The sequence below is a fragment of the Panthera pardus genome, unplaced genomic scaffold, assembly GCF_024362965.1.
Source record: "Panthera pardus isolate Hobbes unplaced genomic scaffold, ASM2436296v1 HiC_scaffold_26, whole genome shotgun sequence".
Classification (NCBI taxonomy): domain Eukaryota; kingdom Metazoa; phylum Chordata; class Mammalia; order Carnivora; family Felidae; genus Panthera; species Panthera pardus.
The window spans coordinates 32,540,455-32,554,425 of NW_026526832.1; the positions used below are offsets into that span (position 1 = coordinate 32,540,455).

Here is a 13,971-nt window from a genome sequence, read left to right on the forward strand (position 1 = left end):
CTTCCTATTCTCTAAGACTTCCAGAGCTAGGAAGAACCCATGGGGATTCCCATTTTCTCACACCGCCAAAAAAAAATAATAATAAAAATAAAAATGGCAGGGGAGAGAGCAGAATCAGAATTCAACAATGGACTCGTCATCTTTTCCAAAGACGTATCCAGATAGTTCTTGTCGGAGCTGCTGAGCATCGCCCGGGGCCTGAGGGTCACAGCCGTCTGGACGAGTCCAGGCAGCACCCCCGGGGAAGAACAGGGGGGAGCAGACCCACCACCTCTCACCTTCCGTCACCAGCTCCTCGTCCTCGTTGTCTGTGCTGCTCAGCTTTTCCGCGTCGCTCTCCAAGGGCTCGTTCCGGGCCGCCTTCTCCAAAGAAACCTCGTTGCTCACAAAGTAAGCGGCCAGGCCCAGCTCCTGCTCCAGCGCTGTTCTCACCAAGCAGGAGGAGTTTATCAGACGCAGGTCACAGTACCTCAGAGACCTGGAGGGAACAAGAAGGGATCTACTGAGTGTCTTCTACAACGGAGGCACTGCTCCCGGCGCTGGGGGGAAATGGCCATCGGGACCAGCACCCTGCCCCCTCTTCAGGGCCGCAGGACTCGTCTAAACAAAGAAGCAGACGGCATCACGGTGAGCCTTTGGCAACCAATTCTGTGGAACGTGAAGTCTCCTGGGGCACCTGCTATGTATTCAGCCCTGTCCTGTGTGTCATCAAAAGAGTGCTTTCAGGCCAGAAGAAAAGCAGGCTTGCACCCCAGCTCTGCCACTTCCTGGGGCCAGAACCTTCTGTAAGCTGGGCAACGTCTTGCAGGCTCAGACTGTTTTCATCTGAAAGGGGAGAGTGAACATTAAGAGCCATCGAAGTGCACCGTCTGAGGACGACACGCAGTTAAGTGGGACGTTTAATTATTCAATCGACACTTAAAACGTGCCCAGGACGGAGCTGGATGGCAATCAGATCACTGCCATATTAGAAATACGAGTCTGTCTGGAGAGACAGACACCAGCAAGCGATGAAAGAGGCAGAGGAGGGGACCCAGAGGACAGGCCGACGCAGGGCTCGGGGCGCTTGGTGGAAACAGCAAAAGGCCTGGAGAGAGGCAGGTGTGGGTTCCAATCAGGCCCTATGGCCTCAGGCAAATGACTTTCCATTGGCTCATCTACAAAGCAGGAGAGTGATGCTGTTGTTGCAAGGAGTAAACGCTGTGTTGAAAGTCCGGCGCGGAGCCTGATAAAAAGAAGGTACTCCGGGAATGTTTGCTCAAACCTAAGATCGCTAAAGACACGGTCTTAGTCCTTAGGGAGCCAAGGAATGGGAAGAAACAATCCATGCGAAAAGCAACAACCAAGGTCAAGCGTTCTGGCCCGTGAGGATGCTGCGTGCCGTGGCCCTTGTGGAAGGAACCCAGGCTTTGGAGTTGGGCAGCCTGGAGTCCCTGGTCTGCCACCCAGGCTTAATTTCTGGAAGTCCCCATTCCTTCACCGCTCAAAGGACCTCTGAAATATTACCTTCCCCCAGGGTTATAGTGAGAGTAAAATGAAATACGGCAGTGAGAATCTAGTCCAGTGCCAGCACGTAACAGGAGCTCGATAAACGACCGCTCTTACCGTTTCGTTTTACCAGGAAAGACGTGCAAAGGCCCCACAGCCTGGCTGCCTGCTCTTCTCCATGGGACTTAAGTAAATCTTTAGGAGCCAACCTGGCATCACCAATTCAAGCAACTGCCTTACTGGAGGCCCAGTGACTTTCGGTCCTGAGTGTCTACCTGTCTGTGGGACGATCTAGAGACCCCAGGAGACACTGAGGGGGCTTGCGGCTGACTTCTCCATCCGTGGCTGTGGTCTCCAGGGGAACAGCCTTCGAGATAGCGTTATGTGTGGAAGAAGGGGTTCTTCCTACGTGGCATCAGCTGCCTGCCACCTCCCAGAACACCTCCCACCCCAGGAGGGCCCGGCTGCCACAGCAGCCTGGACACCAGGAGAAATGTGGCCTTGGCCCCCCAGATGATCCGATACTTTCCTAACTGGAACAGCCATCCCTAACGCACATGGTGATCATCGTGCAGAGAGACAGAGGGAGGCATCAAACCCTAACTCCAGCTGTCGGACCTCCACCCACGGAGCCCAGAAACAGCCATCCCACCCCGCCCTCGGCCCAAATGGCGCCTAAGAACTAGGAAAAGCAGCCCAGACCTCAGAGACGTCTCACTGCCGTAGGCTGGAAAACCGTCATAATGAACACAAATCTTCGATGACTCCGAACGTAAAGATTCCACCTGCCGTCGGACAGGGGAAGCCTGGCCTGCCAACCCCCCAAAGCTGTGTGCCTGTGGCCCTTCGAAGACCCGCCGGGGCACAAGCCCCCTCCCCTCACCTTGGTAAGGATTCCCCATGAGGGTCCATCCCACTGAAGATCAGGATGCAGGGCAGGCCCTCCAGCTCCAGGTAGGTCTGAGGTCTCCACTCGGCGTCCTCGATCTTCTGCCACAGCTGCGGATAATTAAAAAGCCACAAAGCGGTGAGACTCCTTCCTTCCCGGCGAGCCCAGCTCTGTCGTTTCGAGAAAAGGACGGTTCCTCATATTGCAAACAAGCACGTCGTCTGCACTGGCACTGTATTTCCCAGCCCCACGGCCCGGCGCGTATCAGCTGTTCCCGAAATACCTGCTGACTGATCCTCTGGAAGAAAGCGCACGTCCTCGATTGCGTCTAACGTTTTTGCTGTGTTTTCTTCGCCGTGCTGCCCTGCGTTGCCTTTCACCCACTTCCTACTCAACTGTGCTCTCCGTATGCTTTCTAACCCTCCTGCCTTTCCTATCCTCTCTTGGTGGGTTCAGTGAGAAGCTGTGGGCCAGGAGTTTAAAAAAGCAAGACAGGGTTATTGGGCGCCTGGGTGGCTCAGTCGGTTGAGCGTCCGACTTCGGCTCAGGTGATGATCTCGCAGTTTGTGAGTTCGAGCTCCGTGTCGGGCTCTGTGCTGACAGCTTGGAGCCTGGAGCCTGCTTCGGATTCTGTGTCTCTCTCTATCTGCCCTTCACCGGGTCGTGCTCCCTCTCTCTCTCTCAAAAATAAACATTAAAAAAACAAAAAGCAAGACGGGGCGCCTGAGTGGCTCCATCCGTTAAGCATTCAGCTTTTGATTTAGGCTCAGGTCATGATCTCATGGTTTGTGGGTTTGAGGCCCACGTGGGGCTTTGCCCTGACAGCATAGAGCCTGCTTGGGATTCTCTACTCTCCCCTCTCTGCCCTTCCTCTGCTCATACTCTATCACTCTCAAGATAAATAAATAAACATTAAAAGTAAATAACTAGGGGAGCCTGGGTGGCTCAGTCGGTTAAGCGTCCGACTTCAGCTCAGGTCACGATCTTGCCGTCTGTGGGTTCCAGCCCCGCATCGGGCTCTGTGCTGACGGCTCCAAGCCTGGAGCCTGTTTCGGACTCTGTGTCTCCCGCTCTGTCGCTTCCCCTGCTCATGCTCTGTCTCTGTCTCTCAAAAATAAGCAAACGTTTAAAAAAAAAGTGTGCTTAAAAAATAAAAATGAATAAAGAGCAGGCCAGTGTGATTCAGGGAAGCAACATTCATTAAGTAATTTGGTATCGCTGGATGAAAGCTGCAGGTGGGGACACGAGCGGCAGCCAGAGGGGTGGCTGGGTATAGAGGGCACGTGAGGGACACCAACACTGAGGCACGTGTCGCTGCTCCGTCGCCCCGCCCCCGCCCGGTCACCGGGCACACACACGCACACACACCACCCCTACCCTGCCGGGCATCTTTCACCCCGCCCGTCCCCGACCGCCGCGCCCACCTTGAGTTGCTTCACGAAGTGCTTCCCGACGGTGATGCCGGAGCTGGGGTTGCCCAGGATGATCTCAAAGTGCTCCTCCAGGGCCAGGCGTGCCCGCACGTGGGCCAGCCGCTCGTAGGCCACGGCCGCCAGCGGGGAGCAGGGCACCCGCAGCAGGACCATGAGCCCGTGGCCGCAGGGGCACTGCTTGGGGGAGTTGATGAGGTTCTGGGTGATCTCCAGCGTCTCCACCGACGTGTAGTTCTTCATCTGCGACAGGCCGCTCACGGCCATCATGGCGGCCGCGTAGTGCTGCACGAGAACAAAGGTCCTGATCACCGCGCTGTGCAGGCGGGGGAACCTGCAACAAACAAGAGAGGCGGAGCGTGACCGCGCTGTCGCGGGGCTCCAGGATGCCCGGGGCGCTCCGCGAGGACCACGACGACGACGACAACGACGATGACACGATGGCGGCAGCCTTCGCCCAGCCACCACGTGGCCCAACACATCCGCCGGCTCGGGGGCGGCGAGACCCCGGAATCGCAGACGCGTGGCGTTTCCTTTCGGAGCCGCCTGCATCCAACCTGCAACACAAGCCTCCCTCGGAGGGCGCGTCAAACACCGCTCCGCCATTGCCAGCGGGGAAACGGGAGCACAGGCTGGGGGCTGCTGTCGAAAAGATCGGGAAACGGGAAGACACAGCAAAAGGAACGATCTAAAATGAAACAGAGGGAAGCAAAAACCAAGGACCGTAGCATCGGAGAGCTGAAACTTCAAGCACCTTAACGTACGTGGCATTGGGTCACTCTAAAAGGGAGGAGGAGGAGGAACGCAGAAAAAAAATAATTAGAGGAAACCAGGACCGAATTGTTCTCGTACTTGCTGAAAACTCAAGTCAGGACAAGAAACGTGAAGAAAATTATACCATGGCGGATCTTAATTTGCTTAAAATCAGTAACAGATTAAAAGTCTGAACACTTTGGGGCCCCTGGGTGGCTCCGTCGGTTAAGCGTCCGACTTCGGCTCAGGTCATGATCTCACGATTCGTGAGTTCGAGCCCCGCGTCGGGCCCTGTGCTGACAGCTCGGAGCCTGAAGCCCGCTTCGGATCCTGTGTCTCCCTCTCTCTCTGCCCCTCCCACACTCACGCGCTCTCTCTCAAAAATAAATAAACATTAAAAAATTAAAATAAAAACAAGTTAATTAAAGTCTGAACACTTTAAATCTCTGCAGTTTACTCTATGTCACTTATTCCTCACTAAAGCTATTGTTTAAAAAAAGAAAAAAAGGGGGCGCCTGGGTGGCGCAGTCAGTTAAGCGTCCGACTTCAGCCAGGTCACGATCTCGCGGTCCGTGAGTTCGAGCCCCGCGTCAGGCTCTGGGCTGATGGCTCGGAGCCTGGAGCCTGTTTCCGATTCTGTGTCTCCCTCTCTCTCTGCCCCTCCCCGGTTCATGCTCTGTCTCTCTCTGTCCCAAAAATAAATAAAAAAAAACGTTGAAAAAAAAAAAAAATTTAAAAAAAGAAAAAAAGGAACCACCGTATGGGAGGCAAGAACTCGCCCAGCTCTAAACAGCACGTACAGGTGCAATGTGCTTGCCCCTAAACCTTTGTGGTTGGCTCTACAGGAAGGAAGCTCCCCAGAAAACATATCGGAATACAAATGGGAGTGGTTAAATGTCTAAATCTCTTAAGTCCCAATAAGTTTGTGTCAGATTTGCGGTTTCCCAGACAGATTTTCCAGCCATATGCTGGGGTCTGTGTGCAACACATGGCAAATCGACAGTCTGGCCACGCACGTGGTGGGGAGAGGCAGTAACCAATGTGTTCTTACCTTTATCGCCTTCTGTCCCAGTTGCCTGTTTCAAGAGAGTTTTCCAGACACAGGATTCCCAGGAAGGGCAGCATGGTGTGGCGGAAAGAACATCAAACCTGGCTACAGTCCGGGCTGCCACAAACTGGATGTGTGACCTTGGGCAAATCGCTTCTCCTCTCCGGGCCCCAGTTCTCACGATTGTAAAATGGGGTGGTTGGGTGAAATGATTCCTAGGAGTCCCTAGGCTTCTCCATAACTCAACACTCCAAAGCCTGATGTTCTCTTCTCACTCCGTGAAATGTGAATTTTAATCTCTGTGCAACACTTCCAGTTTAGCAGAGGGGCGGGAAAGGAAGAGGATGATGGTGACAGGGACAGTTGTGACGGTGGTGACAACGGCAGTGGCAGCTGACATGAGCACGTAATGTGTGCCAGGCACTGCTCTTAACGTTTTGTGTGTATTCGTCCACTGAACCCTCATGACAGTCCCATGTGGTAGGTACTCTTATCCCCACAGAGGATTGAGACACTTTTCTAAAGTCTCAGCTCATAAGGGACAGACCCAGGACTCGAACCCAGGAAGTGTGACTTTGGAGCCTGAGCGCTCAGCGTACAACTGTTCCTGAGTTTGCACAGGCTCGTGTTTCCTGAAAACTCTCATGAGAAGCCACTAGAAAAGCAGATTTGTTCCCAGGTGAGGGTACGGAAGTTCAGGCAGGTTCGGCGGGTTTGCTGAAGGTTAAAACTAATAAAGTATAGGGGCGCCTGGGTGGCTCAGTCGGTTAAGCGCCCGACTTTGGCTCAGGTCATGATCTCGTGGTTCGAGGGTTCGGGCCCCGCGTTGGGCTCTGTGCTGACAGCTCGGAGCCTGCTTCAGATGCTGTCTCCCCCTCTCTCTGCCCCTCACCCGCTCCTGATCTGTCTCTCCCTGTCTCTCAAAAATGAATAAACATTAAAAAAATTTTTTAATAAAAAAAGACTAATAAAGTATAAATCCAGAATGTATGGTCCCCTGGCCACTAGCCGTGAGACCTTGCTCCATACATATGGTTAAGTGGTTCTACTGTTTTGGAGTCGATGGCAAGGACTTGGTCTGGCTTCACTCCAAAACCTCCCACGTGACCTAGGGCAGGTGACCCAACCTACGTGTGTATCTTCCTCTGCCACATGGGGGTAACAGGATCCGTCTCACCGTGCCGCCGTGAGGATTACACGAGGCAATACACGTAGAGTACTGGGCCCAAAGTTACCTACAGCTCGCTAAGCAGCCAGCAGGAGGAGGTGCATGAGCAGGGCAGAGAGGCAGAGGTGGGGCTCCCTCGCTCAGCAAGTTTATGGCTCTCGGCTGCCCGTGTGTGGGGTGGAGAAGCGGCCTGGTTAAGACCATCAGCGTCACCGCGCCGAAAGGGATTTCGTTCCTCAAAGGGCATTCTGGGGAACGCCAGTCCCCTGATGTCCAGGAGATGCCACCTACTCTAGTTCCACTCTAGTCACAGCACGCGGGGCAATGGAAGGCTCGGGGACTCTCGTGGAAAAGCAAACCTTAGATGTAAGGGTGCTCCGACACGGTTGACCGTGGAACCCCTTTCGGCAGAAACAGCCGTCAGCATCCAGCCAAAGCAGGACAGCTCGGAAGACAGCTTGGAACCCAGCTTGAGAAGCACACGCCTGGTTTAACGCCCTCGTTGGCAAGTGAGGACGAGGTGCCGTGAGGGCAGGTGCCAGGGCCCAGCTCAACACCAATAGTTAGCGGCAGAGATCATTTTGTTTTGCACTAGCCAGTCTGTAAAACTTGGCCGGGCTTCCCGACATACAAACTGCGTGGATGGCGGCAATCGCTTAACCTCCGGGGGCCTCGGTTTCCTCGTCTCGGAAATGGCAGCATTAAAATACACCTCAGAGGTCTGCTGTGACACGGGCTAAAAGGGCCGGCTGTAGACTCGGGCTGATTCTGGAGGTTCACAAAACCGGCTGCAGCCCTTGCCCGACGTGTGGCCCAAGGAAGAGTCACGGGGGCCCCTCTGAGCCTCTGTTTACTTGCAAAAGGGAGATAATCATAGCGACGGCGAGAGAAGTGGCGAGGACTGAATAAGACAGTGAAACTAAGGAGCAGCGCCGAGCACACAACCAGCACTCAACAGAAGATACACAAAGGACGTGAGAGATGAAGCCCCCTGGGACTGTCGCCGTCACTCCCCTTAAAACCTTTGGGTGTCTTACCTCCCACTTCCTTGGTTTCCCTGAGTCTCAAACACCCCATTCCACATTCCAACATGTTTCTGCCCGTTCTCATTTCTAAAACGTTCTAGAACAATGGCACAACAGATATCACTGGCCCAACGTGCAGGGCAAGAAATAAGCCAGGGTCCCTTTCATGGAGGGACTGTCACCCAGGAAAGGAGGAAGGCGGCTCCCTCCCTGGAATTCTCTGGCTACACATGCTTCCACTGGCACGGGACTCCTGAGCATTTGTAGCAACTTCCAACAGAGACGTGTACCTTTTTCCTAATGCCGTGACCATGGCCTCAAAGGAGCTGTCATATCTGAGCAAAGGGAGGCTGTGTCCCGAAAGGGTGGACTCAATGAACTCTGACAGCCCGAAGTACTTCTTGTTCTCAGGATATAAGTCCACCCCCTAAAACAGAGAGGAACATCGGTCACTCAGACACTGCATTTGTGGGGACTCACAGATTCACACGCCGCAGATGACCAGGACCAGCCTCTTGATCTAAATGGTGCTGACTCTGTTGTCCTTTGCACGATGCTTTACACGTTACTTCTCTCCGCAGACCCAGAGCACAGAGCGTTCTCTACTGAAAGGAGGGTGCGTCCCTATCCGTCAACACTTTTCCATTCATTTGACCCCAGTGCCTTTGCCAAGAAGAAAACCAGCCTCGTTCTTTAAACCCACAACTTTGCTAAGACTTTCTTTCCAACCGTTTTAAGCTAGTTTTAGGGAAAGGCAAATCAACCATCTGACATTCAGCTGCTATTGAAATCAGCAGGAAAAAAAAAATGCACCCCCCTAATCAATTTCACTCCCACTGACTTAACATTCCTCCCAAACTATCATCAGAGCCTCTCAAAAGTCAGAGCATAGCAGATAAAACTGCAAAGACACGACCTTTGCCCTCAAACAGCACCACGGTTGAGCGTGGGGGCCACAGAGCCAGGCAGACTGGGTCATTTCCTGGCTCTGCCACGATCTGGCTGCACAGTCTTTGGACGAGTGGCTCAGTCTTCTTCTCTCCATTTGTAAATTCTCTCCATTTGCAAATCAGAAATCGTCCAAGCCCCTGCCTCGTGTAGGAGTTCATATGACAAAGCCCTCAGAACAGTGCCTCCCTACGCACATTAAGACGGGGAATCTAACTAATGTACGTTGGGAGAGCTTCTAAAGACCAGGAGGGGGTTAAAATCTAACTCTAACTCTGGGTCAACTCAAAGACCCAAGAAACGGGGACCCACTTGGCCCCCAAACGACGCTAGTCAATCAGGAGTCTTACTAAACAGAATTTCTCCCACCTCGGCTGGTGTCATTGTGACCCCAGGCCCCACAGCCCGGCGGCACTCACGTTGCTGTAGGAGGCGGGCCAGTGGATCTCATTGTAAGGGCTGATGAGGGTGTGCTGTGTCTGCAGAGCGTAAGGGAAGGAAGTCACGTGAAGCGTCACGATGTTGGGGGCCTCCTTCACCTCTCTGCAGTTCAGCAACCGGTCCACCAATCCCACAGCAGGGTCACTTTGGGAATAGAGGTTATGAACAGCGCTACTGAGGAAGGAAAGGAGGGGGAAAGCAACAGTGAGTGGAACGAAGGCACTCTGTAATTTTACAAGGATCAAGCAGTTGAATACGTGTGTAACTAGTCCCACCCCCCAAATCTGCAAGTGATCAAAGCTTCTGGCTCTGCGCACCTGTCAGGGATGCCCTGACACTCATCGCTTATTAAAAACCTGGCTGGGGGCGCCTGGGTGGCGCAGTCGGTTAAGCGTCTGACTTCAGCCAGGTCACGATCTCGCGGTCCGTGAGTTCGAGCCCCGCGTCAGGCTCTGGGCTGATGGCTCGGAGCCTGGAGCCTGTTTCCGATTCTGTGTCTCCCTCTCTCTCTGCCCCTCCCCCGTTCATGCTCTGTCTCTCTCTGTCCCAAAAATAAATTAAAAAAAAAAAAAAAAAAAAAAAAACCTGGCTGGGGGAACAGTATTCATGGAGGACTGCTTTGCAGGCTACACAATCCTCCTACTCCTCGAGAGCAGTGACTCTCACCCAGGAGTGCTCCTTTGTGGCCCCCATCCCATTGCGTACTTGTCTCCTGAAATTTTCCCCCGAGACTCCTACTGACCTGAAGCGATCCTGAGAGGATATAAAATGGCACACTCTGTACTAAATTTAAAGAACAGGACCAGGAAGGGGAAGCATCTTGGCCAAGGAGCCAAGGAGGGCAGCACAGCTCAGCTGTTCCCTGTGGGCCACGGCCTCAGCCTTCCCTTCCAGCCATCCAGCAAAACAGAGAAAACAAAGTGATTAGCCCTTTCGGTGGCAGGGAGCTACTCGGAGAAACCTACGTCCAAATGGATGTGCACAATACAGCTCTTTCTACAATTCCGGATGTACAAATGCAGGGACCCGATGCTGCGTGCCCTTCGTATGGGTGATCTTTGAGTTTCTGGCCAGCCCTAAGCTTCTGACTCTGTGCTAAATCAGAGCCCCCCTCTGCGATCTGACCCAGGATCTCCCTTCCCTCCCCACCCAGTCAGTGACAATGTCTAAATGCACGGCCCTCGGGCCAGTCTAGATGCCCTCCAGCTCTAACGTTCTGGAACGCATCCATGGCATCGGCTTACAAACGCCAAAACCCCCAACGTCACTCATCTTTTCAAGGCTTGTACCCACAGCCCCAAGTGTCCCCCACATATTAGCATAATAAAATGTCAACCCCGCCATAACGCCAAAGCCATGCTCACCTCACGAGGTCCCAGTGGGCGTGGTCGTGGATCAGGACAAAGAGCGTATGCGGATTCTGAAAGGAGTTTTGCAGAAAGGACTTAAATTTTGTCTGCGCTTCAGCATCAAGCTTCAAAACATACTGTTCAACCCTCTGCTTGGTCATGTGCTCCTTTTCCAAGCCGAGCTCCGACAAAACCCCTGTAACGTGGCAAAAAACACATCACAAGTAAAACGGGACAAGAAAAACCCTTGTCACAAGCTTCTCGTTCATTCGGCGGGCGCCTGCCGGGCACCTCCTATCTGGCCGGCGCTCCGGTAGGCCCTGAGGCTACAGGGATGGGCGAGACACGGGAGAGTGGGGGTAGCGGACCCCAGGCAGACCACCGTCACACATGTCTGCAGGAGCTGGGCACAGAGGCGGGCCTGTTTCATAGCGTGGTGTGTGCACACAGCAGCCCGCCCAGGGGCCACAGCCAAGCTGGCTTCATGATGCAGGTGATCCCGGGCACGGCGTGACTAAAGGGAAGGGTAAAGGTCCCCCCCGTCCCCCGCCGACCCCCAGCAAAATCATCTCCCCAGCCTGAATGCCACTGAGCTGCAGGTTATATAACATAAAAGCTGGGACATTTAAGACATTGACTCTTCATGTATTTCGTATTTCATCCCCTTGAAAACACAGGGAGAATACATTAAGTTGAAGCAGGATATCGACACACAGGTCATTGACCTGAGCGGGACAGAGTGGAAACTCAAGTCATGGTTCTGGCTTTAATGGATTTTAAAATCTTGGGCAATTTGCCATCTCTGAGCGTCTGTTTCATGATGTACGAAATGGGGGTAATAATACTTGCCCTATCCACTTGGGAGGCAAAGACTGGTATTTCAAATCCAAATCTGAATTTAAGGGGATAAAAGCTTCTCCATGTAGCCGTCACAAACGTGTCCCCTGAATGTCCCCCCCCACCCCCCCGCCGGTACCTGAATGCCAGACGTGGAACAGGGTTTGCTGATAGGTCACTTCTGAGGGTGGAATACAAATCAGAAAGTCCACCTTCTCGAAGGATCCTAAGTCCAAATTCTGGGTGCTGGAATCCGCAATTGAACACACATGGGAGAGGAGCTTCTGAGCCACGGCCAGCTGGAAAGGCCGGATGTGGTGGGGCTCCAGACTGTAACCTGGAACCAGAGCCCCCATAAAGGCGAGGTACACTCAAGAGCAGAGAGCTAGGGAGTCACGCAGGGGGCCCCTGTCTAGTGCACAAAGTGACCCAAAGGGGGAAACACACCAACATTTATCCGGTGCCTGCTCTGGGCTATGTACCATTTCACACTGTCTGTAATTTAATAATAAAAGGATGAACAGCACTCAGGGAGCGCAGAGGCAGTGACCTACTGTACCCGAAGGGGACAAAGACAGCGTCTCAGGGAACGTGACACCGAGACTGGACTTTGGAAGAGGCTGCAAGTTCTCTGGAAGGGAAGGAAACTATCACAGCTCTTCGGGAACTTGGGAGGAATAAACTATTTCAACAATGCACTGATAAGCTGGAAAGCAACACAGAGCAATGCACTATCTCAGGAAAAGTGTGCGTTTCAGGGTAAGAGGAGACTATTGGCGTTAAAGACTACAATTAAAAATTATGTATTAGTCCAGTTTGATGCTAAGAAGATGCCCTGCCTCCCGGATGCGTCTCTAACATTGCTTCCTCACAGCCCCTGGCGTCCCCTGGCCGCTGGCTCACTAGCCCGGGACCCTGGCCGCTGGCTTCCTGGCGTCACTCACTTGTGCATGCCGGTGCATCCAGGGATGCTGATTTGGTGACAGAGGAGGCAGTAAGTGACGACGAAATATGGCCTTGATTTTCCTGATGAAATTTGTCCAGCAAAATGTCAATGTCCCCCCTCTGCCCAAAACAGAGAGAAAAATAGAAATGGCTTTTCCATCCCAGTGAAATTCGGCAAATATCCATGCAACGTCTACTAGGTATGAGGCGCTGTCCCGGGGCCTGGGGTAATGGAAATAAAGAAGCCAGGGCCCATCCAGTCCCGGAGCCCATGGCTTGTAAGGCAGGTAAACAGTCAGAGAAAATGGCACGGTGATGTGGTAGGTGCCAGGACAGAAGGAAGAGCCAGATGCTAAAGGACAGGAGGAAGGGGTCTGAGCCCATCCTAGAGGAGGGGGGGGGGGCCAGGGACAGTTTATGGGAGGAAATGGGGTGAGGAGCCAGGCAGAGAGGGGTGAAGGGCACAGAACTCACAGCATAGAACACATGGACTGAGGCACCGCTCCAGCAAGAAGCCGCAAGCAATCCGGAGGGGGAGCTGGGGAGCAGCGTGCACGGGGCCAGGGAATACAGAGGAGGCACAAGACCCTCGTGTGCCCCCAAAACCAGAAACCACAAAGCCCCCCCACCTAGGAGAGCCCACAGTCAGCGCGCGAAGATGGCCGGCCAGAAACCACCACAGAAAGGGTTGTAAATGCTAATACGGACAACGGAGGGTACGGCCTGAACGTCCAAATCCAGGCCAGCCTGGCAGGTCCCAGGGAACACCCTCCGAGAGGACTTCACCTCTGAGTCTTTGTTTCCACCCTTCCCGCTCGTGAATTTACACCGGTCTCCCCACGGGCTTACCTGGACAGAGGGTGCTGAAAAACGCCCCCAACAAGTCCACTTTCCCCGGTAACCAGCTCGTAATTGACTTCTTTCTGGTACTTCCGCTGGGGTGAGGAGGCTCTCAGAAAGAATTCGGGCTTGGTATTTTCCTGGAAAACAAACAACTCTCACTGGGCCCCTCCACTTAGAATTAGCCCGTGAGCCCAGAGACGACAGTCTGTCTCCTCTCTCTCCGCCAAGCCTGTCACCATGCCTGGTCAAGAGCAGGTGTTCATGTTGGTTAAACGAATAAATGGCGTAAAGCATCTTGGCCCAGGTTAACAGGATAACAAGAGGGGAAACCCAGAACACTGGCCTCGGACCCTCTCTTCCCGCTTAGTAGCCGTGTAACCTGAGATACTTAACCGTTCTGGCCCCGTTTCGCCTCCTGAAACACAGGAATGACAGCACTTCAGGACTGTCCTCAGGACTGTAAACCAGGCACTGTTTATAAAAATGCTTAGTCCATCCCTGAGGCACAACAGGCCACCAGGTTTATTTCCGAGAGTGCTACTCAAATCACATAAGTAATTTATTAAAAAAACAAAAACAAAAACAGAGAATGGGTTTAGGATCAAGAACGCTTACGGATAACTGGGGCAGTGCATAGCAACAATATACACTTTTTAAGTAAATAAAAAGATAAAAAAATTTATTTAAGTAAATAAATTTATTTAAGTAAATAAAAAGATAAAAAAAATTTCAGGCTTAAAACAAGTAATACCTGTGGGGTCATTTTTTTTAAACAGTTTAAAAAATAGGAGTATAGTGATTGGCCAA

At 52.9% G+C, this 13,971-nt stretch overlaps 1 protein-coding gene across 1 annotated transcript in view; it reads right to left on the bottom strand.

Annotated features, from left to right (window-relative positions):
* GREB1 (growth regulating estrogen receptor binding 1) overlaps positions 1-13,971 on the bottom strand; it is a 76,973-nt gene that overhangs the window by 29,147 nt on the left and 33,855 nt on the right. Inside the window, 11 exon segments of the mRNA XM_053891151.1 lie at positions 279-478; positions 2,372-2,487; positions 3,802-4,141; positions 8,092-8,228; positions 9,169-9,364; positions 10,555-10,735; positions 11,516-11,713; positions 12,321-12,441; positions 13,163-13,216; positions 13,218-13,250; positions 13,252-13,301. Of these exon segments, the coding sequence (XP_053747126.1) occupies positions 279-478; positions 2,372-2,487; positions 3,802-4,141; positions 8,092-8,228; positions 9,169-9,364; positions 10,555-10,735; positions 11,516-11,713; positions 12,321-12,441; positions 13,163-13,216; positions 13,218-13,250; positions 13,252-13,301 (1,626 nt within the window).